Source organism: Clupea harengus, unplaced genomic scaffold (genome assembly GCF_900700415.2).
Source record: "Clupea harengus unplaced genomic scaffold, Ch_v2.0.2, whole genome shotgun sequence".
Lineage (NCBI taxonomy): Eukaryota > Metazoa > Chordata > Actinopteri > Clupeiformes > Clupeidae > Clupea > Clupea harengus.
Window position 1 is genome coordinate 30,001 of NW_024879725.1, and position 12,795 is coordinate 42,795.

The following is a 12,795-nucleotide window of genomic DNA, read 5'->3' on the forward strand; positions in this document are numbered from 1 at the left end:
GATCAGCGCCCGTGGGAGGTTGGATTGGATGAAAGGGAACACGCAAAGAAAAAGTGCAATTTTCAATTTACGAGCGCTCAATTAGCCCCCGACGACGAGAGTAGAGAGAGCGAGAGCGGGACAAAGCACTGAATAATGAGCGGCTCGAATGGGAGCAGGAGGCGTACAGGAGTGCGGTGGGGAGATGGGGAGGTGGAGGAGAGCCACTGGCCAGTGGCGCTCGAGTGTGTTGTTTGTCAACTTCAATAAAGGCGGAGGGTGTGTGTGTGTGTGTGTGTGTGTGTGTGTGTGTGTGTGAAGCGCTGCAGCCGGGCTCCAACTTCAATGGGGGATTGTTGATGAAAAAGGGATGTGGAGTGAGACACTCAACCCAGGTAAAAGGATTTGAAAGTAAAATGTGACCTTTGTTGAGAGTTGTTGTGGTCATTGTTGTTGTTGTGTGTCAGTGAGAGTGAGTGTGTATGTGTTAGTGTGCGTGTGTGTGTGTCTGTGTGTGTTTGTGTTCATGGTTATCGTGTCCTATAATAAGGGAGACCAATTTATCTAAAGCCCTTTTTCTCTGGTATTTATGCACAACCTTCAACAACAGCAGGAGTACACATGCTAGAAAACTAATAGGTAAGGCCTTGCTGATCATCTAAAATGATCAAATTAACTTACTATAATTACATCAATGGTTCAAAGTGGTTCTCCTACGTGACCACACCTTATGGTTGTACAGAAGCCCTTAACTAGGCATCATTAAGGACAGGAACCCAGAATGTTACACACTAGGAACTTGGAATGTTTATAACAGTTTCACAGAAACAGTTGCATCAGACTCTATACGTAAATGTGCTCCTTGCTTATGGCCAATATAACAATAATGTCTATTATTTGAGTATTACTTTAACAAGGGGGATGGGGCCAGATCCTATATCCTTTTTCACATACATATCTAAGCCTATACGTAGCGGTGGAGAGTGTAATAATTTGCTGCCACGAGAAGGTCACAATTATGGGAATATTTGCAACTGAGGTAAGGTGATGTAATGTAATGCCAATAGAGACAGCTTGACCAGATGACTTAAATGATTTAAAGCACCCTGGGTCGCGGACCTTAGATAATCTAGTGGCCCCACTGAATTATACACACAGCAATAAAGGACAAAATGACAGAGTCCAGCTACAGGTCAAAGTGGCCACCATTCACGTCATCCCATGCTACTTTCTTCTTCTGTGTTATGAGTCACACTGACAAACACGTAGCATGTTTGGTTAGCGGGTCACCTGACCCTAACCAGAGAATAAAGGCTGTGATGGCGGCTTTTACAGCCCAGACATCCTATCAAACATCAAACAAGTGACGTGTGCGTGACGTGTGCGTGACGTGTGTGTGGCGCTGCTGCCACAGAAAGCTGAGAGTGGGCGCTGACGCACACCTCGGTGGTAGTGGGCACATCTTTTCTAGGGCACAGATCACAAGGTAGGAGAACGTTTGCAGCTCGGGTATTACCTATCCACTGAATCTCAGTTAATTTGGCCTCAGCGCACCTGTGACTAGTTACCCTTTATACAGCTTTATACAAACAGTAAACTGAACATACTGTGAACTATACACAGTGCCCGTGGTTCGGTAAACTGAACATACTGTGAACTATACACAGTGCCCGTGGTTCAGTAAACTGAACATACTGTGACCTACACACAGTGCCCGTGGTTCAGGGAACTGAACATACTGTGAACTATACACAGTGCCCGTGGTTCAGTAAACTGAACATACTGTGAACTATACACAGTGCCCGTGGTTCGGTAAACTGAACATACTGTGAACTATACACAGTGCCCGTGGTTCGGTAAACTGAACATACTGTGAACTATACACAGTGCCCGTGGTTCGGTAAACTGAACATACTGTGAACTATACACAGTGCCCGTGGTTCGGGGAACTGAACCGTAATGGCACCAGGAACCATAATGGCACTGTTGCCACACTTGACCGACTGAGGAACAGGAACAGCTCAGCTTCTGCCCGGTGGGAAGTCAACTGCAGCCGACTTCCGACTTTTCATGGGGAGACTGGGGGGGGGGGGGGGGGGGGGTCACAGAGACTGGGGGGGGGGGGGGGGTCCACAGAGAGTGGGGGGGTCACAGAGAGTGGGGGGGGGGGGGTCACAGAGAGTGGGGGGGGGGGGGGGGGTCCACAGAGAGGGGGGGGGGCACAGAGACTGGGGGGGGGGTCACAGAGAGTGGGGGGGGTCACAGAGACTGGGGGGGGTCACAGAGACTGGGGGGGGGGGTCACAGAGACTGGGGGGGTCACAGAGACTGGGGGGGGGGCACAGAGACTGGGGGGGTCACAGAGAGTGGGGGGGTCACAGAGAGTGGGGGGGTGGGGGGGTCACAGAGAGTGGGGGGGGGGGGGGGGGGGGGGGGTCACAGAGACTGGGGGGGTCACAGAGACTGGGGGGGGGGCACAGAGACTGGGGGGGTCACAGAGAGTGGGGGGGTCACAGAGAGTGGGGGGGTGGGGGGGTCACAGAGACTGGGGGGGTCACAGAGAGTGGGGGGGGGGGGGGGTCACAGAGACTGGGGGGGGTCACAGAGACTGGGGGGGTCACAGAGAGTGGGGGGTGGGGGGGTCACAGAGACTGGGGGGGGTCACAGAGAGTGGGGGGGTCACAGAGACTGGGGGGGGTCACAGAGAGTGGGGGGGGGGGCACAGAGACTGGGGTGAGAGGGTTTGTAGGTCAGGGTGGGCTGTCAGTGGCCCTGAGTGATGCCAGTGGTAAGCACAGACTGACACGCTGACACAATTGGCCGGCCTGGTCCACCAAGGAGGGGGGCGGGATTCATGCCCGTGCCGTCGCCCGTGAGAGAAAAGTGCACACACACACACACACACACGTTGTCTTTGTCTCCGTCTCTCTCTCTGTCCCTCTGTCTCTGGCAAAAACAGACAATCATTGCACTTTCAGGCCACCAGCATCACCAACACCCCCCCACCGTCCCCCTGACCCCCCCACCCCACCCCCATTCCAGCCTATCAGAATAAATGCTTACAGTGCAGCCTTCTTCAGTGTCCCTTTCACTCTTCCCCCTGCTCTAGTGCAACAGCTAACCAATAATCACAGTCTGACCGATATCCCTGTCTCCCAGTGCAGACACCCACTGTTTACTTTACAAACACAGCCGTTCAATGGATGCTCTTCAAAAGAGAAGAGACAATGACGTTAGTGTCTTCCAAGCTAGTGTCTAGAGGCAGGTTAGACACGGTTTCGTTTTCCTTTGGAATAAAAAGGGAAGTCAGTTACCTTTTAGACACCCAGCCATTCGGATGGCAGGACAGTTCCATGCAGAATTCTGTTTCTGCGTTACTGTTTTTTGTTTGCTTTCCACCGTAATATTTGCTTTTATCTCCATGCACGCCAAGTCTTAACTGATGATCTAATGCCTCGTATATCTTGTTTAGATGACAGCAAACGTAACATAACACAATTTGACTTTATAGTATTTTTCTTCCTAACTCAGCACTTAACCAAGGTTGAGACCACATTGAGCGTAAGAGCCTGTTATCAGAGCAAACAGAGAACCTGACCATTCCCTTCACCTCCGACCTCTCAGACTTTTTTACAAGAACTCCGAGACAAACTCTGACGTCCACTCTGCAGATAAAGCCACCTCAGCGTCAAATCAACAGGGGAGAGCAAGGGGGGTTCACCGCAGGGTGAGACTTCTGAGGGACAAGGCCCCCTTAGTCTCAACAGGTCTCCCACAGGAAGCAGACAAGATCTGAACGCGATCCTGGTCTTCAGAGAGCAGATGGCCGCGTGTTTTGGGAGATGAGTGATAGACGGTGGTTCAAGAAGGAGGTCACAATCGCTGATGTTCACCGGTGCATGGTGAGTGTTTTTCCCGGCAGACGCTAGACGCTAGAGCTGCCGCAGAGAGACACAGGGGTGACAAGTCACTGTGACGCTCAGACATGACAGACGCGTGTGTGTGTGTGACACAAACACCTGTCTGTCTTCCTCTTCCTCTTCCTCTGTGGTTCAAATAAAAGTCAACTTCACTGGGGCTGTGGATATCAGTCTATCAAATACGTAGCATCCATAGAGTATGTTTAAAAAAAACTACGCTGCTGTATTTAGCAAACTAATTTAACTTGAGTGATTCCTCCCCTCTGCAAGTTCAACTGATCACTGATCAGCATGCAATTTGAACATGAAAGTGCTCTAATGAGTCTGTTCCACTGGGCTCGTATAGCTGCGCCCCTTTTGTACATTAGCGCAAGTGCTTCGAAGTGCTTCCCCTTCAGAGGAAATCTAATTGCTTCATTGATCTTCATGGTCAGACGCGCTGGGGGGAGACGAGTAACCGCACTGGCACAGGATCCCTGACGCTGCTTGAATCTGCACTTTCACAGTTCGGAAGCAACGACGACAACACCCCACCGTGGTGTGTGTTTCCTTCTGAATCAATAACACTGAAGATTTGATATCAAGTCAAGTCAAACTGGAAACAGCTATAGATACTTTAAGCTTGGAAGAATCTCCACCCCTCAACCAACAGTGATCTCGTGTATCATCTCCTCCCTCATCAGCAGTTCTTTCAGTTTAATACCTCCAGATGACACAATCACAGCCCCCAAATACAGGACACATCTAAATAAGAAAGCACAAGAGCACAAGTGGGAACTCTGACATTCAATAATACAAAGATCGTCACAAGAAACTATTACGTCAGCGTACCAAAAGGACATCCAGCTACATACCAAGTTGATGCCAATCCCTGGGTATTTTCCAGACTACCAGTTCAAATGACCAAAACTAAAAACAAACAAACAAAATAACAGTTTGGCACTTCTTCTAATTGCATCATGGGACAACTACGCTAAGCACTCTCTGTCAGTGACAATAGCAGCAGCGAGGTCACGCCCCTTTGGAACACAACAGCAGATCAAACACACACACACACACACACACACACACACACACACACACACACACACACACACACACACACACACACACACACACACACACACTCTGTCAGTGACAATAGCAGCAGCGGGGTCACGCCCCTTTGGAACACAACAGCAGATCTATCTGGCCCATCCTGAGGCCATGGCAGTGACAGTCCCTTCACCCCTGCCTCTGACGTGTACGCACACACACACACACACACACACACACACACACACACACACACACACACACACACACACACACACACACACACACACACACACACACACACACACACACACACACACACACACACACACACACACACACACACACACATAACAACATTACCAGAACATGCAAGTGGTCTCGGTCTCGTCCGTGGCACAAACTGTTCCCTGTCTTCACTGAAAACTCAATGCAGCCACTCAGTCCTGTAATTTAAAGGGTAGCGGGTTCAACCCACCGGCTTGGCCCCAGATAATGAACAGAACATGACGCATGGCGAACCGAAACGCAATCACACAGGTCAAGCGCCACGGTGTATAAAAGGTTGAGCCAAGTATGAAGTGGTGCGTTAGATAAGCAGAACAAATGGAAAAGCGGTTGTGCGTGGGGAAAAAAATGAACTCTTTCATGCTAATGCTTTTATAATGATACGCACCTTAGCTAAGCCACTCCGAACATTCATAGATAACAACGTACCCTCTGTCGATTTTTCTCACATGGCATCCTGGGAAATTGAGTTTTTTTTTTCTTCTTTTTTTTAGATGTACAGCACAGTCTATACTTCTGGCTGAAGGGACATGCACTTTAAAGCAGCTGTGGCGGGTTCCCACCCTTACATCACAACGGCACATTCATACTCCATTAGCACATCCCATAATCTGCCGCTGCCCTGGAGCCAAGCTCATTTATATTTGACTGCCATGTCCTCAGAAAATCACCTAATGGATTAATCGTCGGCATAAAATAACCTTGAGGTCTGAGCCAGTCATGTTGACTCAGTCTCACAACGCACATATCAGTGTAAGGCTGGTTGGCTCCACCAAATCGTAGATCAGACAGAAGCAGATTGCAAGCATTCTCTCTCACTCCTACTCTCTCTCTCTCTCTCTCTCTCTTTCTCTCCTACTCTCTCTTTCTCTCTCTTTCTCTCTCTCTCTCTCTTGCTCCGTCTGTGTTCCCCCTCACATTCTCTCCAAATGTGATTCAGCAGGCGAGCCAAAGATGTGGGCAGTGTGGAAATGTTGAAGAGGGGCGTCTTGTAAGAGAGTGCCAGTGTGATTAGTAACTCTACAGGCTTCATCCCCAGGACTAATCTAGACCTGAATTCAACCGTTAAAGTTGAAAGGCCCCCTCTAATACTTGATTTAGGTTTGTGAGACTAATCCCCGGGACAGAAATAGTGTGAGGCATATTTGTGGATGTGCATTTCCAGAGCACACCAGTGGTCTGACATGCAGGTTTTTGCTCAAAGACAGACAAAGAGTGTGAAGGTATCGATGTAATAATGTACATGTGTATGTATGTGTGTGTGTGTGTGTGTGTGTGTGTGTGTGTGTGTGCTCGTACGCTGGGCAATGTACACAGAGTATGAAAGTATCCATGTAATAATGTACATGTGTATGTATGTGTGTGTGTGTGTGTGCACGTACGCTGGGCAATGTACACAGAGTATGAAAGTATCCATGTAATAATGTACATGTGTATGTATGTGTGTGCACGTACGCTGGGCAATGTACACAGAGTATGAAAGTATCCATGTAATAATGTACATGTGTATGTACAGTATGTGTGTGTGTGTGTGTGTGTGTGTGTGTGCACGTACGCTGCGCAATGTACACAGGTGTGCATTGTCTGTGTTCTGGGAATGACAGAATGTTTACGTGCAGGAGCTTTAAGTCAATCAGGGCCTACCCAGGGCCGGGGCACATGACCCCCAGGGCCGGGGCACACGGGCTGCATCACGGGCGGAGCCTACCTGTCTGAGAGCCTCCATCACAGGGCCGGCGCCAGAAATTGAGTTTAGTGACACTAACTCAGGAACACGTCTGTCTAGCATCGCAGACAGTTCCCAGAAGTCCCATTAAAACCCTCCTCCCTCAACTGGATAGATGATGTAACCCTCCTCAGGCATTTTGAGTTCTGGCCATGCTCACATATTCATACAGTCTTAAAAAAAAGAAACAGGAAAAAGGAATCTAGGGTAGTTTGACAAAAAATAGAGTTATCATGCCCTGGACATGGTTTTGCCATTAATCCACAGAGGTAGCATGCAAAGACAGAAGAAATGGTTCGAATGTGGTGAATAATTCAGAGAGAAATCTTCGATCTCTGTTGTAGGTTGGTAACATTATCCATTTGAGCCTTACTGTGGCATCCTGATTGTGATGGTTGTGGATGGTACGCTGAAGAGAGAAAGTGAGGTGAGTATGGTGTAGTGGTCATGGCAAGAGCCATTTAACGTATGTTTCTTTTCAATGACTGACTGGTGTTAATGGACTCAACCATGAGAAACAACATTCATGATTTGCTACACCTCATACAAAAGTGGGGGGAATTCAATTGGGATTTAAACGATGTGCAGTGTTTAAATCACAGTAAATGTGAATCTATAAACCCTGTTTACCCCTCTTCAGCGTAAGACCTGCTTTAGTGTGTTCCAGTGGTGACTGTAATTCTAAAAGGCCCAGGTCTGGCAGCAGTTCCGTCTGTGCAAGTGCTGGCAGCAAACAACAGCTTTACTCACCAGCGCTCAATTGTGTGCTAAATGCTTTCCGCTAGCATAATGACTTTTTCTGAACAGCACACCGTTTGTGGACGGAGACTGAGGTTGGAAAACAGGAAGATACGAACTCCCCTCAGATCAAAGTAATCAGATCAAAGGGAAGGCCAGGATACACTTTGCATTTTTTAACCACCTTAAATAGGCAATCTTCCGTTTACCCGGAATGAGAATGATCAAATGCGGCTCGTTTCATGTTGCTTATGGTCTGGCCCTACTGCTGCAGTCTTATTATCAGTCACCTACCACTGTAGTTGTATTTTCAGCCACTTACCACTGTAGTCTTATTATCAGTCACTTACCACTGCAGTCTTATTTTCAGTCACTTACCACTGCAGTCTTATTTTCAGTCACTTACTACTCTAGTTTTATTTTCAGTCACTTACCACTGCAGTTGTGTTTTCAGTCTGCAATACCATGTTATGCCTATCTAATTAACACCTGCCTGACATGCTAAAGTCTTTGTAAGGATAGGCGCGCTCTACTTCCAAAATAAAGGCGATTTAGGGTGCGAGTGAAAAAGACTATTAACTTAAAGTAGAAAAAAACGCACTCTCAAGCTCGTCTCATTGCTTATTTTGACCAGTTTTGTCAGACAATGGCTTAGGCCGAAACGAGTCTGTGAATAAACTGGTCAGAATAAGCAATGAGACAAGCTTGAGAGTGCGGTTTTTTCTACTTTATGCTAAAGTCTTTGACACTGAAGCAAAGAATATGTTCCCACAATACATATGAATCTAACAATGGCAAATCAAGTTAAGTACACCTGTTAAAGCCAAGCATCGTAAAGATCAAAGTCCTGTGCGAGTTTATTGTCTACAAAACGGGGCAGGGAGAGTGGGAAGACTGGCGTTGAGATTAAGAAGACAGAAAGTGAAATTTACGTTTTTAAAAATACATTTTTGGGGAAAATGGAAGAACGCCCTGATCTCCTGACTCAGAGGGAGGATCTGTGGAGTGAGCGATGGCTCCACTTCAGTGCAGGAAGGGAGGTGTGCACAAACACACACACACACACACACACACACACACACACACACACAAACACACACACACACACAGCGGTGTGCTTGTGGGAAACGAATCTAGGTGTCCCTGACAGTCCAGGAAAACACCACCCTGCTGTCCGTGCAAAGCCAGTCTGGGACTCCTATTATGAACGCTGTTATTATGAACACTCTTCTGCCTCAAGCAACTACATGTGCAGCGTGATGTCTCTTGTATGCCAACTAGGGAAAGTATGTATGTTTATCAGCATGTTTGTGTTTGTGTGCGTGTACGTGTGTGTGCGTGTGTGTGTGCGTGTGCGTGTGCGTGTGCGTGGGCCTGTGTGTGTGTGTGCGTGTGCGTGTGCGTGTGCGTTCAATGCATTTGGCAGGGGGATGAACTCAAATCCGCTGATTATGTCTCTAACAAAGCCCTGACGAGTGGAATCATTAGGCACTTCCACATCAATGACCCTGTGTGCTCCACTACACTGACCCTGCACACACACACACACACACACACAGGTACAACACTGGGATTCCCTCGGCCAAGTGCTACAAGTGCCACAGCCCTCTGAGTTCCACTCCGGGATGGGGGATTGCACACACACACACACACACACACACACACACACACACACACACACACAGACACACACACACACACACACACACACACACACACACACACACACACACACACACACACACAGCGGGATCCTACAGTCCAATGAGCCAGTACTACTAAGCTCCTTCATTCATTAGGATCTATGCAGCGTCAGACTTTGCACTTGGAAGACTCATCAAGTACAATTAGGCCCAACATAAAAAATGCTATACCTGCGCCTTAAATTAGTTTTTAGTGAATAAAAACTGTTCTTAACTCCTGTGTTACAAATGGCAAAATGTATTTCTATCCTAAAACACAGATGCAAATAAACAATCATAAATGCATGCAGTTTTGTGACATTTACAGTGAAAGAATCCGTTTGAGCTGTCATATGAATGCCGACCCTATCCTACACTACCCCCCTCCCCCACCCACCCACCCACACACACACACACACAGACACACACACACACACACACACACACACACACACACACACACACACACACACACACCCCACCTGACCACAGAGGATGTAATAACAGGATGTCATCTGTCTGTGAGTCAACAATTCTTTTCAAGGTTATCACTGCAAGACTGCTGATCTGACTCGTCTCAATATCCCTATATAAATATCACCAAATTGGACATCAGTAGAGTACACATGGGCATAGTGTGGCACAGACACATGGGCATGAGGCACAGACACTGGCACAGCCACGGGTACACATGGGCATAGTGAGGCACAGACACTGTGCAGTGGGCACCATGTAGAGTACACATGGGCATAGTGAGGCACAGACACTGGCACACATGGGCATAGTGAGGCACAGACACTGTGCAGTGGGCACCATGTAGAGTACACATGGGCATAGTGTGGCACGGACACTGGCACACATGGGCATAGTGAGGCACGGACACTGGTACACATGGGCATAGTGAGGCACAGACACTGGCACACATGGGCATAGTGAGGCACGGACACTGGCACACATGGGCATAGTGAGGCACAGACACTGGCACACATGGGCATAGTGAGGCACGGACACTGGCACACATGGGCATAGTGAGGCACAGACACTGGCACACATGGGCATAGTGAGGCACGGACACTGGCACACATGGGCATAGTGAGGCACGGACACTGGTACACATGGGCATAGTGAGGCACAGACACTGTGCAGTGGGCACCATGTAGAGTACACATGGGCATAGTGAGGCACAGACACTGGCACACATGGGCATAGTGAGGCACAGACACTGGCACACATGGGCATAGGGAGGCACAGACACTAGTACACATGGGCATAGTGAGGCACAGACACTAGTACACATGGGCATAGTGAGGCACACACACTGGCACACATGGGCATAGTGAGGCACAGACAGTGTGCAGTGTGCACCATGCAATGGATGTGAAGAGGACAGGAAGAAGACATTCATACAGGCAGCTTCCATTACCACAAGCATACGAGTTTGAGTTTGCAGACAGGAAATGTGTACACCGCCGAGGCAAAGCCACACAGCGCTAACCATGAAAGACGGTGTGATGAAACACTTCGCTTTTAAAACGTACGTAAGTCAACAAACATGGAAACAAACATAGATAAAGACACATTAAAAAGCTATATAGAGCTCTGTGTGATGTCTGTCACACTGCGTTTAAGTTAGACAAAGAGCACAAATGTAGGGTTAAAAGGCAATGGATTTCATCACAGAAGTTTAAATGTCATTTAAAGTTTGTTCCTAAACTTAAGTTGGTATATGCAAAAAGGGTCTTACTTACTCCACTGGTTTAATACGCTATTCATATGCATCCTGAAGGGGGTTGCCACTCTTTTCCCTCTGAACAAAATGCCCAGACAAAGTCGGCAAACGTCTATGCCTTAGTAAAACAGCTGGGAGAGACAACACAAACACACAAAGACACACACGTGCAACAGTAAGGAGAAGCACTGGGCTACAACAAAGACATGGACACACACATATACACTGCAATAAACATAAAGCCAGCCTTGTGAAAATACAGGGACTATGGGTTGCTGTGAATTAGTTAAAGAGGAAAGGAAGGATGCTTTGGACTGGAGACACACCAGGTTACACATTCAATCATAAGGCTCCTGCATGAGGTATGTTGAGGCACAACATCACAAAACAGTTTGAAAACCTATCAACTACAATAGACCAAGGTTTTCACACCGTCTATCCTTGCATCTCGCCATCCTAGCTTCTCTGAAAGCTAGACTAAATCTGAACATGACACTCTGTTCAACTGGAAACGGGCCACACCAGATGGATGGAGAAAATAGATTAGATCTATTATCGATTATATTTAAGTAATTAATTTGTTTCTGGAGGAAGTGGACCAAAGGTAATGGGAAAACTATTAGAAAGATTACAAAATTACGCTATGGTGGCTTTTCCTTCCATCACTTGATTAGTTTTATCGAAGACCTGAACAATGCCACAAAATGTAAATAAAAGTTGCCAGCATACTTACAACAACACGCACCTTCTCGATCTCACGTCAGAGCGAATGGGTTAATTAGAGTAAACAATACGCATAGGCTACACTTCGGTTAAAAGTCTAGTCACTGTCAACGCATTTCATAGAATCTAACGGTGAAATAGCTCCTCTGTGTCTTCTCAGACGGCGCTTTCGGTCTCTGCGCAGGCTCTCTCAACTCTCTCTCATGCTTGCTCGTGCCGCTCTTGCAACAGCGGGGGTGTGACAAAATATTCTTGATGAAATGCATGTTTGATGGGTTGCCTTAGGAACCCACGTCAATTACGTCAAGTTAGTATGCCACAGCCCCACCCACTTCACACATGAAAGTTATCAGCACAGCAGATTGTGTACTTTTTGCGATGAAAACTTTGCCAAACTGTAATATTTGTAACAACACATTTTCAGCATTTAGTATATAATATAATAGACTCTTAGACAACATATTTTTGTTATTATTATTGTAAAATAGACTTCTTGTTATTGTTAAATGACCAAAACACGTCAGTATTGCAACAGATTCATGACTGTTCGCGACCCCTCCAATCCTCACTCCAATCTCTCCTGGCGCATCCCTCTCTGTTATGATAATAAACAAACGGAGGGACAGAAAAGGACATCCATAGAAGTAGGGAAGGAGAAGAACAACAACGAAACTCTCTCTATTAGGCGGCCAGAGTGTCAGCCATCTGCTGGAGGATTGGCTGCAGTGTTTATGAATCATCGGCCTATTTCGGTCTCCGTTTTACATCTCGCACACTTTTCTTGCTGGACATGTTAAGTGTAAACCAGCAACGTTTTTCCGAGGCCTTAACTTGGTTCGTATAGGGTCATATCCATATATCACAGTGATAGATTGAATGAAAAGTCAATTATAACAAATCATGGATGAGAAAACTGCCATTATCTCAATCGTGATGGGCTATGCTGAATCAGACTAGGCTTTTAAAGTGAACTGTA

General features: G+C 47.2%; 1 protein-coding gene across 1 annotated transcript in view; it reads right to left on the reverse strand.

The window, feature by feature from the left end:
• Positions 1–11,860, reverse strand: part of LOC122130081 (dual specificity testis-specific protein kinase 1-like) — a 24,390-nt gene extending 12,530 nt beyond the window's left edge. Inside the window, exons 1-2 of the mRNA XM_042704755.1 lie at positions 11,830–11,860; positions 11,116–11,227 (exon numbers count right to left, since the gene is read on the reverse strand). Coding sequence (XP_042560689.1) covers positions 11,116–11,146 — 31 coding nt within the window. The 5' untranslated portion in view covers positions 11,147–11,227; positions 11,830–11,860. The remainder of the gene's footprint in view (positions 1–11,115; positions 11,228–11,829) is intronic.
• Positions 11,861–12,795: the final 935 nt, after the last annotated feature.